Raw genomic sequence first — 19,813 nt, forward strand, 5'->3', positions numbered from 1 at the left:
CTTTGCTCAGGTCATGGGTAAATATTTCCTCTTCACAAAAATAGGAACGCATGTACATTTATAGTATACTCTATATTTTAATACATAGTGAATTTTCTATGTGAGAAAACAAAATCAACCAATGGCTGAAGGAACAGGTTCTCTGACTGTCAGTAATGTTCCCTGACTTGCAGTAATGCCCCCCCCCCCCCAAAAAAAGACAACATCAGACTAATGGCAGTCATCTTAAAGAGGAATGACATCGATAGTGTTTGATATGTGGTCAAACATGGGTCTGTAAGTCATTATAGACTGGGCTATGTTCAGATAACTCAGCAGCTTATGGTCTACTCCGATATTTCAAGATGTTCCAGTTTGCGGTTCCAGTGCCTCTCCTACCTACCACATGCCAAAAAAAGTAGTCCTGTTTTCCACACCCTTACAACAGAAACCTCGTGTAACAGTTCAGAAATTGCTGTGCTCATGGTAAGGCAGCTGGGTGAGACCTTAAAGGGGAGACCGTATTAGTCCCAAGATTGTGACTACAGTGAGCTTTGATAAAGTCCAGCCATTTTCAGAAAGCATGCAGCTACCAGCTTTTACAATCCAGTCTGGAAAAATAAAACTGCATCAGAAGTGGGACCAAAAACCTAAATGAATGTGACTTCAATATTAAAAAAGATAATTCATAACTTTTCACCCCAGCCTTTCAGAAAGCTGTTGTCAAAGACTACCCAGTCTGCGTTCCTATTTGCTGCTCAATTCAAAACACTGTTGGTATTTTATTTTCTCTTCGTGTACAATAGCCACATTTCATTATGTATGAAACAACTTTTCAACTCTGAAGGCAACAATGGTTTATTCTTAATGTAAATGCAGCCACACCAAATTTACCCTTTTATATTTGTATAATCTGGCATTTTTTCCTATTCAGTTGATGCAGACTGATGCAGATAAATAAAATCTTCCTCTATGGTCATTTATACTCAAAGGTAATACAGGTTCTGCAACTTTTTTTCAGTTAAAATAAAAAAAAAAAAAAAAGAAAGAAAAAGTGATGAGCAGATGCCAGAGCTGTACCAGACAGCCGCTGCGAGCTGAGTTCACGATCTTAAGAAATAAAGGTGTGTGTGTAGCCACTTATGGCACTGTATTCTCAAGGCAGCTTATATTGAAAGCCTTGACCCTGCGTGCAGCACATGTTGGCATTTCAGTGTAGATCATGTGACTGTTCACTAATCAAAGATGGTAAATTTCATACGTAACTTTCTCAGCATCGCGTACCTTGTAATTGCATGTCGCTGTTGTCGAACATTTTCTACGCTGCAAGGTGTATGGATTTATTTATGATCTCATATAGTTAATATATTTATAATTTATCAACAAGAAAAACTGCACACAAAATAAAACATCCATTCTGGGTTTAAGTATGGGTATAAAAAAAAAACATGTATCAAACATAGGTTGTTTTTTTTTTTAAGGTTGGGTATACAAAAACAATCGAACTACAAAATAACGAATGGATGACTAGTTATATTCATTTTACTACATGGGACAATGGCTTGTTTCTCTAAACCCTATGGATACAGCACATTTTCCTTCCTCTTCTTTAAGATAAAACATTGACAGTTTTTTGGTGTTGCTTGTGCGAGGCCGGACACGTTCTGAACTCTGCAAGAACCGATGGGAAGAGGTATTCTGACGTTTCAGAACGCAAACATAATCAGCCCAGTGCTAATGTCGTGGTGACGTCATCCTAAGTGGACGTCACATGAGAAAAACAGAAGCCTATGGTGATGCACCTGTGTTAAAGGAATAAATTAGGCTAAGCTATACTCGAGCCCTAAATACTGTATCTGCACTCGACTGAGACCAAAGAGACATTCATAACGTATGAATTCATGTCGGCCAACATTTCTGCTGCTTGCATTCTTTCCTGAGAAATTTTCTTTTAGTTACAGTTTGTTTTAGTAAAAAGCAAGCCTTTCTCAATGAATCTGGAATGCAACCACCAGACATGATGTGATAAAGATGATGGTGATGTCCCCTTGATATCCTCTTTCCCAGCTTCTCATCTCACTCAGGTTGTGTTTCCTCCACTTGCACTTCATCTAAGTGATGTCTCCTCCAGCACATACGCTGCAGATGACGCGAACAGTACAGGTTAATGTTAAGCACCTTGACTTCTTGAGGTCATCTGACTTGGAAAGGACATTAGTCTCTTCTCACAGAAGTCCGTAGTGAGGACGTCGGCCTTGCTGGAGCATAGTTTGCAGTTTGCGTGTGACGTTTGGAATAAGGTACGTTTTCATGACCACAGCTGACACAACAGTAACAACACTGACGATCTGTTGGACGGTCCACTCTTACAGCCAAGATGATGAGCCACAAACATGTTAAAGACAAGACACTCCTTACACATACAGTACAGCCCACAGCGATATCACCTGACAACCAACCCCTCCAGGACAAACGCACGCACACACACACACACACACACACACACACGAGCAGACAAATCTCCTTACTAAACAAGAACTCCTAAAGCAGGGAGTGATGTGTGCCCCTGACTGGCCGTTATCTAGACTTGACAAAAATAACAGGAGAAAATCTCCTTGTAGTAGGGTGGCTGCTGTCGTTGGGGGTGGATGCAGTGCCTCTGCTCACACTGATATCTCATAAGTGGTGCCTCCTACACCTGTCACCTTTTTGACGTTACTGTGGCGACTGGGGCTGAGGGTGGCACTCTGGGCACTGGGGTGGCAGTCCATGTGCCCATTAACTTTCATGGACTCTCTGTATAGAAAGAGAAAAACAGGACATAATTCAACACGAAGAGCTAGAGAGATGTAATACAAATCCAAACAATCAGGTTGTACGTGCAGCAACATGCAGATTAGCTGTCTGGAACAGGATGTACAGTATAGAGTACGGAGGATTACTTGAAAGTGGACGTGTTAGTGAGGCAAAAGGCTGGGAAATGTTAGATGAGCAGGTGCAAATCATGCAAAAGAAAAGCAATGAGAGAAGTCACACAACTTTATTCATCTGACATTTGTAAAATAATACAAAAATGGATTTTTTACTATAAAGGCAAACAGAACAGAACAGAACATATATTCACACCAGGAAGAACAAATGAATAAATGGACATCACAGTTGGACAAATACCATACATCGTGTACGAATGCTATATGCTGCCTCAGTTAGGACTAGTGCACTAATGCCTGTGAACGGCCAGCTGTGTTCAGCAGAAGGAGCAGGCTTTCCACTGGGAATACATTCAATGCCCACCGGTCCCCATTGGCTCAGTGCAATGCATGCAGTCTCACAGCGACAACGTTAAGATTCATACCTTGGGCCCCCCAGACGAGGTGAGTCTGTCCTCTCATGGGCACTGATGTAGGAAAGTTTCTGGTGGGAGTAGGAAGGGGATCGGGGCACAGCAGGGGAGTGGGGCTGGTGTGCCGGGGAACGGTAGGGGGCATCGGGGCCAGTGGCCCTGCTCTGGCTGCTGTTGGTGCTGCTGTGATCTGTGTGCAGGGAGGAGGATGAAGTCCTAGGTGCACGGCCCAGCGTGGAGCCAGCGTGGCGCAACACAGGGGTTCGTTGCCCATAGCTCGTAAGCCCGACCCCCATCAGATTGTCCCGAGAGCCTCCATAGGCTGGCGGTGTTGGGCCTCTGGAGCCAGGGCCCCGGGGCCCATCTGGGTAGCAAGCATTGGGGGGCAAGCCATAACCCCCATCAAACACACCAGAGTCCTGGGCATAAATAGGCGTTTGGGAACAGCCATGCAGCATCTGCCGCTTTTCCCTCTCCTCCATCTCCTTCCGCTCTTGGATGGAAGCCATGATGGTCTGGGAGAGGTTGTCGTAGCGCACTGGGGATGGGTCCCTGTCCCTTCCATGAGGGGACTGCCTGCCCACAGCCCTGGGTGGAATCACTGGACTGTAGGTAGGGGCGACCTGCTGCCTCTGTATTTCAGTTTCCCGGATGTGGCACATTTTGGTGGGCAGGTAGGGCGAGTGGAACCCCATGGAAGCCATACCACGATGGGCCATGCACTCACTGGCAGCGGCCGGGGAGATGCTGGGGTTGAGCAGGCTGTCGTAAGACAGGCTTCCATTACGGTTAGAGAGTGTGTTTGGTGAAAAGACACTCTTGTAGGGGGTGGATGTGACCGTCTGTGGCTGCAGGGCTGGGAGCTGACCCTTCTCCGCCCGACGGTGACCCTGCTTCAGGCTGAGAGAACGGGAGTTGATGGGGTCAGAGTCCAGCTGGAGGGGAGAGGACTGGAAGGTGCGATGTAGGGGAGCATTTGTGTACTCAGGCAGGTCCAAATTTGGTTCAGATCTGTAGTCATGACCACGGACAGCTTCTTCAAGAATGGCTGGAGTCTTGCGATCATCTGGCATAACAATCTGTGTATAATCAGCAGAATAACAATCAAATCAAGTACTGAAATGTGAAGAAAGTCCTACAGCTACAGCAGCTTTTTCTATTAGTGTGAAGCTACATACAGTAAGTCTTACCTTCTCTCCAGCAGCATGGTAGTGCACTTTAGGCATGGTGCCAAAGGACGGCCTGAATTTGTACATGGCTGGAGTGGAAGGGTGGGTCTTACCAGAAAGAGAGCTCTCTGCAACACACACAAAGAAAGAAGATGAAATGAACACTGTAGAATTGTCCCACTGAATCACCCCTGAGTGAAAGTCATGTCTGGGAGAGAGGTCATCTTTAGAAAGTAGGCTGGTTTGTAATTCTTTCACAAATGATGAGTTCTCTTAATTGAAAAAAAAAGGATGCACTCCATTTAGACTGACTGCAGTACTTGGAGACACCACCAGGTAGTGGTAGTGCTCCACAGAACAGCAGCAAGTGTTCACTCCCTGACAAAATGCACCATGACACACAAAAAATATTTGAATGCAACAGTATAAAATTAGCACAGGCTATCATCTTTAGCTATAAACCACCGTAGGATCCATCCTGACTGTTCACCGTCTTACTCTGTCCCATGCCTCTGTTTGGCTCTATTGAAGCTCTATTGCTTCACATCATCAGAAAAAGAGCTGTTGATTCACACAGCAGTGATTCATGCTGAAATCTCTCCATTGTATTTTAATTGCTACAAATCACGCCTCTTCTCTGGCCCGGCATAAAAAAAGGCCATCAACTTGCCGCTGGTACAGAAACAGGAGGACCTAGCGCCCAGTCACACATTGGTCAGCGTTGATGGGAAAGAGAAAAGGGACGGATGATGATTGACAGGAGAGAGAGAGAGAAGAGGGAGGGAGTTGGTGGACACAGCAACAGCTAGTTAAGTGTTTCTTACCTTCACTGGAGGTCAGAGGGCTTTTCAGCTGGTTGTACCTGTCAGCTTTAGGCGGCAGTGGCGGCTGTGTTTCTTTGTCATCCAGGCCGTCCAGGCTGCTTTTGGACTACAGGGAGGAGAGCAGGGGGTTAAAGCTTCCAGAACAGGTGGAGACAGAAGATGGTGGTGCTAAGGATGACACATCCCCACTCCTCTTAAATCATAAGAGTTCAGCTTTGCATTTGTAACACTGTTCGATAAGTGATAAGGCAATCAAGCAAACCGTCTACTCTTCAGGTTGAGTCTACCACGACATACCATGAGATGGTCATCTCATCTTAAAGGTAAAAAGATGGAACTAAAACTTGACCCAACACTTTGGAAAATGCTACGTAATGTATCATTTGACATTAACTTCAGCTGAGAGGTAGCATGAAGAAGCATTTTAGCCTTTTGAATCATCCTACAATCTTACCCATGTAGACTTAATAATACACCCCCTTGTGTAACTGTGTGAGTCACTTGCACTTTTCCTCTCTGATATAGCTGACTTTAGTAGGCTCTTACTGTTTTTGCCTTTAGTATGAGCTTGCTCTAAAGAAGAAATAGGGGAAATTACTGGGGATCGAGCATGTCTCAGCTGTGTGATGAATGAGACTGTGGGTCTAAAGCGTGAGAAAACAGTAAACATTACCTTAGAGAAAGTATTTTCTATCTAAACAAATCTAGTAGGAATTTGAACAGCTCACCTTGGAACTGATGACGGTGCCGTGGATGCCGTTGTTGCTGACCTTGATGGTGATTTGCCGGTCTGAGAGGTCTGGCCTTATGAATGGGGGCTGGATTTTAATGTGGGGCTTTTTCCTGGGGTCCAGCATGTACCTGTGCACAAATGTCCAACAAGCCTCAACAAGCAGGTTCTTTTATTTGTCCGGTCACACTGCTTTGGAAATTTACAATATAATTGAAAATTAGCAGCTGTGAAGTACTTCAGTGCTTCACCTCCACGAGTACAACATACATGTTTATGTAAAGGGTGGGACCAGCACCCGCTTCCTGATAAAAACCAAGTGTGTGATGCTTTTACATTTAAATCTAAACAAAACGAGTATTCTCACAAAAGCAGCAAATGCTACTCATGTAATTTCAACCCTCTTCTACTTGATATAATTAATATTACACTATCAACCCATGCTTCACAGAGACCACTGATAAAATTATTTATGAGTTTTATATTCATGTAATCCCATCTGGCTAGTTATACAGTTAAAAACTAATTCAAACACAACATCCCAACAGAAAAAACAGCAACGCAATCAGTTTTTTCATAATTAAAAAGGGCTGTCATGATTTCTTTTTGTGGGTAATGATCAGCATGGGACTTGGGAGAAAAATATGTGATGTATTTTCTGAGCAGTCTTTCCATATTTTACGAAATCAAACCCTACATTAAAAAAAAATCCATGACACTAAATGAACGGAACTGATTTGCTGTCAGGTTTCAGTCAGAAACGCCTCTCGAGTCAGTGATTCGGTAGACCATCAGGGACCTTGCAACAATTTAAAGACAGGTGCTTGAAATACAGCATTTCACCCCCACCTGCTGTCGTTTCCCTGCAGTCACACTGTTGATTTTTATGGAACGGGACTAGTCCCATTAGGATGTAGGACTAGTGTTCTGGGTATTAGCGATGCTGTGTATGTGTGTGTGTGTGTGTGTGTATGTAAAAAGCGTGATGACTAGCTGCGCTCTCTTTCCCATTTACTGTTGTTCTACAGAGTGATTCAAGTCTCCCAGCCATCTGCTTTCCCCCGGGGGATGCTGGCTGCTTTCAGGCAGAACTGGATACACACCTCCGCAACCACCTCAGAGCACGTGGATACACTCATACATACACACAATGGGACGGTCTGTGTCATTTCTGCAGTGAGATGGTGCTGCACTAGCTCCAAGTTAAGGATAGCTTTGACGAGACACAATCCTACTGTACTTGCACATACATATGCTGAACTACATATTTGCATATCAACACAGAAAAGACGAAAAAGCAGGAAGACGAGACATTTCACTCAAATCATTAGGTTGTTTAACATGTACTGAAAAGAACCTTCTGTACATACATGCACACGAGGCATAATAAAATATCTTACCTAGGTGCCAGGGGACTACATAGCACATACTCCATGTTGCCACAGCAACCCTTGGTGAAGGGATTTACTCCTCCACGAAACTTGCCCGTCACCTGAGGAACACAATGACTTGTTTAGAATCAGCAGCTAGGAAAGCACAAGGTCACGGCACACACGCACACACACACACACGCACACACACACACACACACACACGCACACACACACACACACACACACACACACACGCACACACGCACACACGCACACACACACACACACACACACGTACACAAGTACACACGTACACACACACACTCTGCGGTCCATCCAGGCACAGAGGTCCAGTTCTTGTTGTAGCACGCAGTTAATTAGTGCGTATGGGAATATTATATATTTGTGCATGTGTGTTTATTACGTTTATTAAGATACATTTATTTCTGTCCATACATGCTAATCAGACTGTATTATTGCTCTGTATGATCAGCTGGTGTGTCACTACTGCACTGTAGTGGCCCAAATTAGCTCGTCAACTATTTCTAAATCCTGAGGTACACCCAGCTACCAACAGTCAGGCAGCTCCAGGTGTGAATGTTTGTGCGAGTGTGTTCCCTGGACAGATTATAGTTAAATGAGTGTCTGGTGGCTCCTCACTTGTTCATTGGTTGTTCGACCTCGAGCGACGAGCACCATATGGAAACCTGTGAGTCCCATGACTGGAATAAAGAAAAGCCCTGCTATACACATCACAACCAGACTGCACACAAAGGTCAAGGAGCGACAACATCTAATAAGGTCTCAACAACACGAGCAGATGTACTGTAAGAATAACTCCGCTGGCAGCCCCCAACCAAGCCGCTGCTCTTTTAAAACAAGAGACGGCAGGCTCTGCAGCGAGATCTCAGTGAAAGGATATGTAACAGTGGTGTGCAGCGCTCCCAGCCTCTCCCTGTGATGGAGGACAAAAATGAGGCCGAAGGAAAAAACTCCCACCATGTGGATGCTCAACGAAAGCAGGAAGAGGAAGAAGTAGCGGTAGTTTCTCCGTCCAATGCAGTTGTTCACCCAGGGACAGTGGTGGTCGAAATCCTGAGGAGAGAGAGAGAATTACACTTCTAAAATCTAGTTATTCAAACTGACCACAGCTAGTGCTTTGAATTTTTTTTTGGCTGGTTGGTCATTCTTAACATGGTGTTTGCTGATATGTATGTGCACTATGTGTTTGTTCAAGTACCATTTTTTAAATTATGTTATGTATTAAGTTCACAGTTAAAGCTGCCAGTAGCTGATATTTATGCAAGAACTATGACCTTTAATATTTACAAATTTCCTGCCAAAAAACACACATTAAGACATTCTTTTAAAACATGGACTCAGTGTTTGTCTTGGATTTTAATCCTTGGCAGGACAGAAAAGCCTCTGAATGGAAAAACAATCTAACCTCGATGCATATTTAGATTTCATGCATACTGAATCTACACGCACGGTCTCCACACACACACACACACACACCTCCACGCAGTTGTCACAGACGCTGCAGTGCGAGCAGCGGGGCGGCCTGTAGAAATGGCAGGTGGCGCACCACTTCATCCGGACCTGAATGCCCTTGATCTCCACGTTTTTATAGAGCGGCGCTCGGAAATCATCGTCCTTGTCCTCGTCTTCGTCCGCTGGCAAACAAATAGAGTACAGATGTGTTACAGACAAACACATATATGTAGTTTTGATTTATGATTCTATGTCTATAGTACACCAAGAGCAAACACTGAGAGAAACATTTTACGCACATGATCTAATCAGGAGACTAATTATGAAGAGCACTGACTCTATTTCACTTAATGGAACTAAACCCATAGCCTCATGAATCACAGTATAAGCCAGTCCTTGTTGTAGCTCTGCATTTAACCAAACTGTGTCCCAAAGTTTTCTCGAACTTGATAAAATCACTTGACACAACAGTAATAACTGCAGCGAGATCCAGGTACTGTAGCTGAACCCCCAATGAGAAAGCAAGAGAGGTAGAGCACAGAAATACACAGCTCCATAGCAGGAGATTGCTCTGTTATTATGGCTCTCAAGTCGCTTCAAATAGATTTTAAAGGTAAACCGCCTGCCAAACGGACAGACACAAGCAGCAGTTAAGCTTGCATCTCCTCTGGCAGCTTCCTTTCTACAAATGTTTGACACAAGAAATGTTCAGCAGACGAAGCAGTCGCTCATTTCATACAAATATATATATATATATAGATATAGATATATATAGACGATGCAAAAATAATCAGCCTGATCAGTCTGGTTAATGTGTGGCACATATTTAGGTATTTATTTCTTATTGTATTTTATACATACACAGTACATACTATGTATAATAATAATGTTATAATCATTTACATTACATCCCAGTTATCTGAAAGAAGCTGAATTTAAACACCTGGCTTGTTAGAAGGATTACTCACAGGAAGGTCAAAACATTATAGATAGTTGTATAGTTTTCTCTTTGAAATAATGAGGGATTTATACAAAGAGGATCTACTAGCAGGAGGGATTTGACTGCACTTATCTTCCATCTCTGCGCCAGTATCGCTTTGTGTTTGCATGCACAAGTGTTTTCTATTGATTGCATTGAAGTGTGTGCTGTATGCCCTCGTGACAGGGTAAACTGCGCATGCTCAGCATTTTGCTCAATAACACTTGGGCAGGATCAATGACTATTAACAGGGATCAAACCATTGACTTTTCAGTCATAAAATGAGCATGTGGAGCACTAATCCACAGTGTTCACAGGGTAACAGAACAGGATTCAGTGTCTTGTTCGGAAAACAATATAATACAGCTACATGACTAAATGACTATACATGAAACATCATCATTGTCTCCCAACACTTTAAATTCAAATTCAGTTGATATTACATAGCTGCCCAATATTGGGCAGCAATAGCATTCATTCATTCATATTATTTTATTGCCCATATTCATTCTACTTTTAGATCATTTTTACCTCTTTAACTGCTAATACTCCACTTTGTACACTGGCTAGTTGCTTAAATTTAACTGCTATTTGGTGCTAGACTGCACCCAAACTGTAGGCTACAGGGTGTAGAGCCAAAACAATGAGCTGAAAGTCACAAAGATGCTATGTGGAATTCACCATGTGCAGAAACTGGTTCGATTTCTGTGTTTGTCACTAGAAGAAACTACTTTCATATTCCACATTTGATCCTTTGGTTAAAGCAGCTTTATCATATCTGGGATCAAAAGAAATGTTTTCTAGTTTTGTTCTGTATAAAAAATAAAAGTCATACATCACCAGTATCAATGCACTGGACCAGTACAGGCATACTGGACCAGTACAGGCATACTGTATGCTGCACCAAACAAAACAAGCAAAAGTCACTCAGCACTGACTTTGCAGTGAAGACAAATATTACAGTTTTTTTTAGGCCTAGGATCCTGAATAATGTCAGAACACCTTTTATCAAAAATGTCATGAGTTCAGAAAATGACAAATTGTAAAATTGCACTAAATTGTGAAAACTGCACAACGTGGTGATATTTGTAACGGCGCAGTCTTCTTACCCACAATCATCCCTCTATTACCTCATTTTCAGTTTCCCTAATAAAGAAAATGACAATAAATACCTCCGTGACAGAATGGAACAATTCTATAGTTCACACCAACCTTTCATTCTCTCTTTTACAATCTGGATAACAGAGTGATTTTGTGAGCAGGTGTCATTTAATGACTGTGTCGGTTCTTCATTTTTTCGTTATAACCGGATCTGCTGCCTCTGAGATACAGCATCAGAAGCACAGAAAACTCCCCACATCTCTGTAATCTATAAAACCCAGCAGCACAGCAGCAGCAGAAGGCCACTGTCACCTCTGGCAAAGCAGATAACCTGCACTTTATACAACCTAATGATTATTACCCCGTTTATGGGCAGAGAACGCTCTTCCTAAAGACACGTGCTTATCATTTACAAGAGCATTACAAACGTCCCAGGGGATGGATTCAATCATTATTACTTACCCCAGATATTGCTGAAGAGTGTGTATCTGGAGCTTGTCTGACAGGCTCAACAGCTGAGAGATGGGACACCTTGCAATATAATGGCTTGTACAATTTCCACCATTGTCCTGTATGTGGACTTTACAGGCTGTAGCGGGAGGTTAATGTGGTAGTGAAACACTGATGGGATGGTTCACCAATAAATGTGGTGCTATTAAAGGTGTGAACCCCAACAGGCAGGAAGCATCACTCAAACTTATCGTGTGTGTACATTAGAAAACATACTGTATCACACATAGTAACATTTTTTACTTAATAGTGCTGGAAATAAAACTGGTAGTTAATATTTACAGTATTTGCAGACACTAAAGCCTCTTATCACACTCGTACCTCTGGGGTAAACACCAGGGTCCATGAAGGTTGCCATGCTGAAGTTGGCCAGGACGAAGAGGAAGACCAAGCCATTGTAGAGAGGCACAGCGGGAGAGATCACCTTTGTCAACCAGGGGCACCTAGAGACACCAACGGAGGGACAGAGATTAGATTCAGACAACATCCCAATTCATTGGTCCACGGTGTGTTTCATTCATCTTGTGCTGATGGTAACCATGCGATTCCCTGATCCTCTCATTCTATTTTCATGAGCCTCAGGTTCAAATTGGAGCTGTAATTAGAATTGGAAACACGACTAGTGAGAGTGAATTAGACACTGGCTATCAGCACACGAAATAATACAACAATAAAGCAACCAGCTTGAATGAACAGTAATTCTTTGCTCTTTATTTATTTATAGTTGTGAGGTACTATGAAATCAATTAATTAAAGAGCTGAAGCTACAGTGGTAAACTGTTCAAATGTTGTGCTGTGACCTGGACCTGGACTTAGTGACACAAGCTACAGTACAGTGCTACACAGGAGAGGGGGACTTTGGCTCTTTAGGGTGATAGTTAATCGTCAATCAGTAGAAAGATAAACACTGGTGAATCTGTAGAACAATGGCCGTCACCGTCGTCCATTTTGAACTGTACCCCTGGTAATGCTCACACAATAATCTACTAACCAATTACTGTGTCGTACACTAGTACACTACTAGACTAGTATGCTAGATAAAATAAATGAAGCTGAACCTATTTGTGAGCTATTTGCAGTCAAACGCATCTTTAACTCTCTGCTGTGTGGGTAAATTAGGCTGAGAGCCTTAATGGAAACCTGTCAGCTGAGTCACTGAAGTTATCAATAGGGAACCTCCTTTAAATTCCACCAGCATCTTGCGTCAGGACTGACCTTCTCCTCTGCCTGCAAGTCATAATTCAGTGAGTGCTGTGAAATATTCAACTGTGAAGTCACCTGAATCACACCCACGGCCCTGCTCAATCACCTGGACTCAAATGTCAAGACACTGTGCACCATCATTAAAAGCCAACTGTTTGTGTGGTCTCTGTAGAGCAGCTGAAACACGGCCAGAATGAAGATGTGTTCACGCCTACGGTTGGACGTACTGCAGAGCTCCCTCAGGTCAGAGACACATAGAGAATTTCTGAATGAATTCAATATCTCACAGGAACAAATGGGTTTCCAGCTCTCCTCCCTGACATAATACATGCATGCACACCTAATACACACGCTCAAGCGTGCCTGTCCAGCTTATTCTGACGTCAAAAAGGCAATTGCCTAGTTCCTGTGGCCCCTAGATCATCAGCAATCTATATTTCCTCTCCTGGCGCACCAATCCTCTTTTGCTTTGTTGAATTATTCAGAGCCGTGGCTGTAGAGAGGCACCAAAGAGAATAGAGAGGCGCTAACAGGGATGAGCTGGCCTCTCACACAACCAGTCTGCTCTGGTCGTCCGCTATTCTGAGGGCTAGTGTGGGTTTGATCGAATTCAAACATATACTGTACTGCAACAGCAAAACAACGCTGGGATCTAATATAGCTGGTTTTATTTCTGTCACATGAGCACGAACCTAACAATAGAATCTGAGTGATGCATTACAAGCACATCACCAACTCATTTGAGTCAAAGATAAACTTCCTTTAAATTGAACAGTCACTGGTGCAGCACATGCCACGTGCCGTTTGTGATGTTGTCCTTATGGAGGCGATGTGCGGATGCAGTGATCTTATAATTATCGTGTTTGCTTTTTTAAAATGATTTTTAGACACACTGCCAGTGTAGCTCTAGATACTGCAATGTACAGTAGGTCCACGTCTTCAGTGCTAATAGACATGTAACGTTAGGTTTTTGATGGATTGCAATGAGATGTATGATGTCGGGGGGATGAATCCTAATGACTTTGGTCCCCTGGTATTTCACTTATGAAGGGGAATATCTAGATATACACTGTGAGCATGGCCAGGCTTAGGTTAGTATGCACACAACCTCACAGAGCTTTGGATTCAATATATTTTCTTTTTGTAATGTTTTGGTTTAGCTTTTTCACTGAACACAGTCTTTAAAGGACATTACTTTTGCAAGATAACAACCTCAAAGTACATTTCAGTAGAAATGCTGTTTACTCAGTGGACTGTAGTGAGGTGTACCGTGCTGTGTCATCACAGCTTTGGAAACAAGTAGACAAGGTACAAGCGATTACAAAATTGATCAAAGAAAAGCAATAGCAAGCAGTGCCACCGTCTTACAAAATCCCAATTTACTCGCCTGTCAACAATCATGTGTTTTTTTTTTTCCCCCAAAGTGTGATATAGTCAAGGCAGAGAGAAGCAAAAAAAAAACACTGAGTGCAGTTAACAGCAACCGTTTCAGGAGGCTGGGAGAAGACAGCGTGGGAGGAAACTGTGACAGAGAGAAAGCCTGATTAAGGCCACAGACATTGGTTAATTGTGTAAGAGTAACAAATAACCACAGAGCTCTTATCACCACTGTTTACGAGCCGCCTTTACGGCTTGTGTACCCGTGATGCTTCAAGTCGAACAGAGAAGCCTCCAGCTTGTCAAAATGTGTGCACGACTTGTATCAAGCTGAAGCGGCTGCAATTGCCAAAAGTGCAGTAATGTCATGAAATTGATTGTTTCCCAGCTTAAACGCCCGAGGACAAAAGCCTGGAATCTCTGTGGTAATTAAAATGCCTGCAAACAGGAGTTGAAGCTGTAACAAAAGCGGGGGCTCCCGTTCCCTCCAGCCAATCAGCATTTCAAACACCAGCGCGCGAGGCCCCTGAACGCGCCTGGCACGCCGTCACGACAGAGGTGTAAAGATAACATTCATGAAATGAAAATCACATTTCATTTCCTGGACTGGGATGAGGAAGCAAAAGAGGGGCAAAATTTATGGATTAGAGAAGATGAATCCACAGCTTTCTCCTCAGGCCAACAGAGCAGCACACGTACTAACCTTAGTCCGATCAATGCGAGACAGACTGGAAGCAAAGAGCAAACCCTCCACACAGCATCATTCCCTTCGTCTGCATACGTTGGCATCCTTGTGACTCTCTTTTCTGTAACTTCTCAGTTTGAAATCATGCTTGTGTGTTTTGGTGGACGCTTCCATTACAGAATGGGAAGCCATGCTTAAAGTAATTACCAGAGAACTTGTGTAAAATGGCAATCTGTGGTAACAACCACAGGACAAGGTAACATGTCAGTGATGTGTTTATGGTCTGCTTCACTGGCCCAAGAGTCCAGAAAATGTATAATAAAAAGCAAATGAGCCGATTTCATTTTCACTCAATGTGTCCTTTCCCTCCATCTTGAAATATTCATGATAGATCCTTTTAGTTACAACCACCACAAACTGGGATCGGTTTCTTCTAAACTGGAGCTTTAACATCCGCCCAGAGTTGTAAAGTGGCACTAGCATCCTCCTCTGTATCATTTTACCCTCACGGGCCTCATCTTATTTGTGGACAACGATTATGCTCCATCCAATATGCGCCTCTGAGACACAGTGAAACCATATACTGGACACACACTCTGCTTCATCCAGCATCAGTTCAGGGACTGTGACATAGCATCTTAGTCTTGATTATCTTCCCAGTGTGTACAGCATTAGGGATGTTTGTTTTTAAGTATGAAGATTAGCGAAAACATCCAGATGATAACCCTGCTGTATCACCAAATAAAAAAAATGGATGGAGGACTTTGAAACGAACCCTCTTCAGTGGAAAAACTGTAGAGGGAGGAGAAAGCACTGAGGTCTTTTTAAAGTAATTACTGTATGTAACTGATGAAGAACTCTAAATAGGGCGGCAATAATCAATCATATGCCCTATGAAAAGTCATCTACATGCTCGCTACACATCCCAAAGCCATTTGACTACTCAAATCTGCCTGTCCTTCATTTGCCTGCATTTGGATCGGAGCAGAAAAAGCAGCCCTGTCTTTGAAGTTGCTCTCATGTGTTCTATTAGTAGCTCAGGGAGGAGAGAGAGAGAGAGAGAGAGGGGGGATAGTGTACGGAGACGGAAAGAACCGTCGGTCCAGAGAGCTTTTGGCAGTGACACTTTTTTACGAGATGACGAGATGAATGAAAAGAAAAAGGACTAAGGTGCAAAACATATGTTGGATTCATTCAAGTGTCGAATGTGAGTAACATTGACGTCATTCAGATGAACTAAAATCAGTTAGAGGAGTATTCCAGTAACTTAGCTTTGCACTTTCATTCACCTATTACCAGGATCAGAAATGAAATCTTATCAGGTTTATGAGCATGAATGACACAAGTAACACAACATGATACTGTAGGGTCACTGGGAGCACTTAGTGTAATAGATTCAGCACATGGTGAGAACGCCATCCCACTGATTAGTTCATTAAAGTGAACCCAGTGGGGCGCACATGGGAGGCTGGTTCTCCTGCAGAATTGCCTGCTGAGACCAAGTGATCCAGGATCTGCTAAAAGGCTGGTGTCATTTCCAGGAAGTGAATTTTCATTTTAGCATTAAAAAGTGGGAATTGTCCGGTGTAAGGAATTGGGAGCGAGGATTTCACTCCTGATCTGCATGTCAAATTAAGAAATCTCCTCACATTTATCTCACCATGACTGTGTTTATCAGTAAATCACATCACTGTATCTCCATCTTCACCCTCAGACGCTGTGCACCAGCTGGAACACTGCTGGAGTCACTCTTCAGACTCATCTGTACTCGTCAAATCCTGTCACACCGTTTGTGAATCCTTGGAGGGTAGCATCACTCACTGCTAACTCCTCTGGGACCTGCCAACCTCTTAATACAAACACATCACTGAGGTTCTGCATTCACACATGATATTTAGTATTCAGCAGCAGCAGCCTGTTGACAGTGGAGACGGTGGTGATGTTTGTTGTTGGAGGCGTGGAGCAGAGCAGGTCAGGTGAGAGGCAGAGCTGCACGGATCGAGCATCATGAAATTTAATTTCTTCAGCTCCCAAGTTATTTATTAGGAGTGGGTGTTTTTTTTACATGTTGTTAAAACCGAGTTGTATATTCATATCTGGATTATGCATTCAAGTCTTTTGGGCTTTACAAGTTTCTAAAGGCCACATTCACACCTATGGGCAATTCAGAGTCTCAAGTTAACGTAACATCATGTCTCTGGGCTGTGGGAAGAAGCTGGAGGAAACTCCGTACATAGTCTCACTATGAGGCAACAGCACGAACCAGCACACCACCAATATCACATCTGGACACAGCTGTTGACCTACAGAACTTACCCTAAAGATTATTTTTAATATAAAAAGTTTAATACCTTTTCAAATAAGTCCATGTGTCACGCTTCAATATCACACATCTTTCCATTTGAACCTGGGCACAGAGAACAACCTTCTGTGGATGTTACTTCTAACTGAAGTCACATTAAGCAAAGTTTTAAAAATGTTTATTATGCAGAAACAGGCTTACAGAATAAAAAAAATCTTTTTACTGAGGAGGAGACAGCCGCGAGGCACAGCTCACTGAGACAACAGAGAAGGAAACCTGTGCAGCTGCGGGGTACACTGTATTCTATCTGCATTTCAGCTCAGAGCTCAGTGCAATTTGCATTTTCATAATTGCATAAGAGGTCCATTTGGAATGAAATAAAATGCTTTGCCCCCACACGCCGCCCTTGTGTATTTACATATTCAAAACCCCCTTTTTCTATGGTGTGTAGACAGAGGAAAGCAGAAAAACTGTCCTCTGAAGGAAAACATTTCTCTCAATAGATATAGTTGAACCAACACACCACAGTAAACTACATCACATTAGAAATAAGCTCAGTGAGCACTATTCTAATGCTGTCTGGCACCATACCTATAAATTTCCAGACTTATGTTCAAATGAAGAAAGGTGCATACAGCTGATACATAATGCACCTTTGAGCTTGACGCCGACATGCGTGAAACATCAAAACATAATCTGACTTGAAATAATTCAATTCCATTCATATTCCCTGCAGAGTTTCCTCCTAATGTGGGTAAGCGTTTGCGGGGGCAGATGGAGCTCACTTAGTGATAACACAAACATTTCCATATGGAAGAGGAATGAGTTTGTGTGTGTCAAGGGGAGGAGGTTAGCATCATCTTCTTTCCTTTCCCCTCGTGCTCACGCTCTGTGTAGTTCCACATGTAATACACTCAATAATAATCTCCCCATTTAGTTCCCCACCAGAGGAATCTACAAAAGCACAAATTGCTCACTCACACATTCTCCTTAGATATTAAACCTCGAACAAACAACACAGTCTGTTCACATAATCAAGTAATACAAATGTCACTTTTCCTAATGAAAAACTGTTTGCTGTCACTTCAGTCAATGCAAACACACCAATGAATTTTTAGCCGCAGTGTGTTGTGCAGGCTGGTGTGGAGTGTAATCTTCCCAAGGGGTGATGACACATGTGCTGCCTGTCTTTCAGGCTCCCCGTGGGAAACTGGAAATCCGTACAGTGCCATGGGTCAGTGGGAATAAATGAGGCTCATGGGGCCAAAGACTCTGAGGCTTAACTAGACAAGTGCAGTAAATATCTGTGGGTATTTAGACCACAGTAGCAAGGACAAATCAACTCTGCCAATGCAACTGTTGCCCGTGTGTGTGTGTGTGTGTGTGTGTGTGTGTGTGTGTGTGTGTGAGCGTGCATGCTAAGCTCCGTCAGTTTGAAATATGCATCTGTATGAAACCCAATCTAGATATTGGCTTTTGTGGGGGGATGAGTGGGTGGATTCAGCTAACATTGGCGCCCACTGGGAGTGCTCACTCAGTTGCCAGGCTCATATGTAGGAAAGGAAAGCTTGGCCTGAAGAAGTTGGCTTGCCCTGCGCCACATTCCTAGTCGCCCTTATTCTAAGCTCCGAGCACTACAGCCTGCATGTGTGGCCACTGTCAAGAGCTTCAAGAGTTATGAGTCAAAGAGGCGACAGACAGAGTTGCTCAGTGTGGAACCAACACTACGACATTTGAGCAAATTCCAATTCCTGATTAAGACTGTGAGCTGTAAATGAGAGCTAGTGAGAGACCTGTTACTGTTAACCAGGACAAGATGATTTTAAAAGGCTTTTTTTCCAATTTTGAACAACATGAAAACCAAATATAACATTAAATATTCAGATCATGTTGTAATGCACAATGACCCCTCAACAATATTAGTCCCCTCTCACACACCATTACGATGCTTAGAGCTATTTATCTTAAAGCACCATCTGCAAGTGGCTCCATCCACACCAGTGAGGTCAGCCCAAATTCTCTCCTGCGAGAAGCCAAGGTTCAGTTTGGCCTAGACAAGTGCGCACACGCACACACACACACACACACACACACACACACACACACACACACACAGAGAGAAAACGTGCTCTCCAGAGAGCAGAGCAATCCTCTTGGCTGACAGTAAACACCATGTGGTGATTTTAATCAGGAAAACAGTCCATATTAAACACAGACACACGCAGTCTCACCAGTGAAGTGTCCTTAACTTACCATGTGTTGAGGTTAAATAAACACACATCCTCGACGCGCTTTGTACAGTCCTACATTTCTACTTGCACTCACCAACCTTTCCAAAAACCACTGATTAAAGTTGATGGGTAACTACCGTAATTTTCACAACTCAATCATGTCCTTACTGGTTATCCACTTAAACACATAACACACACACGCCACAAGAACAATGATAGTGACTATACGAACTAACCACAGCTACTTAGAAAGATGCATTTCCACATTCAGAAACACTGGTTGCAGAGTCATGCTAAAGCACTGTTGCAGCCAGTGCAACAGAAAATTTGGGTTGTATTTTTAATAGGCTTATTGATGCTGGATGCTTGTCTGCCCCTGCAGAGCCCATCAGCCTAATGAACTGTTCATCAATCAGTCTAATGTATACACACAGAGGCACTAGCTGATACAGAGGTTGGCAGAGATGGATGGCACAGGACTCGACTGGCAATAAAACAAGGCGAGACGTCCAC

The 19,813-nt window shown here is 43.2% G+C and overlaps 1 protein-coding gene across 1 annotated transcript in view; it reads right to left on the bottom strand.

The window, feature by feature from the left end:
- Positions 1-11: 11 nt before the first annotated feature.
- zdhhc8b (zinc finger DHHC-type palmitoyltransferase 8b) overlaps positions 12-19,813 on the bottom strand; it is a 49,363-nt gene continuing 29,561 nt past the window's right edge. Inside the window, exons 2-11 of the mRNA XM_026344117.1 lie at positions 11,824-11,945; positions 8,937-9,094; positions 8,341-8,513; positions 8,079-8,181; positions 7,446-7,537; positions 6,044-6,176; positions 5,316-5,421; positions 4,513-4,619; positions 3,335-4,401; positions 12-2,775 (exon numbers count right to left, since the gene is read on the bottom strand). Coding sequence (XP_026199902.1) covers positions 2,643-2,775; positions 3,335-4,401; positions 4,513-4,619; positions 5,316-5,421; positions 6,044-6,176; positions 7,446-7,537; positions 8,079-8,181; positions 8,341-8,513; positions 8,937-9,094; positions 11,824-11,945 — 2,194 coding nt within the window. The 3' untranslated portion in view covers positions 12-2,642. The remainder of the gene's footprint in view (positions 2,776-3,334; positions 4,402-4,512; positions 4,620-5,315; positions 5,422-6,043; positions 6,177-7,445; positions 7,538-8,078; positions 8,182-8,340; positions 8,514-8,936; positions 9,095-11,823; positions 11,946-19,813) is intronic.

This window comes from Anabas testudineus, chromosome 9 (assembly GCF_900324465.2).
Source record: "Anabas testudineus chromosome 9, fAnaTes1.2, whole genome shotgun sequence".
Taxonomy (NCBI): Eukaryota; Metazoa; Chordata; class Actinopteri; order Anabantiformes; family Anabantidae; genus Anabas; species Anabas testudineus.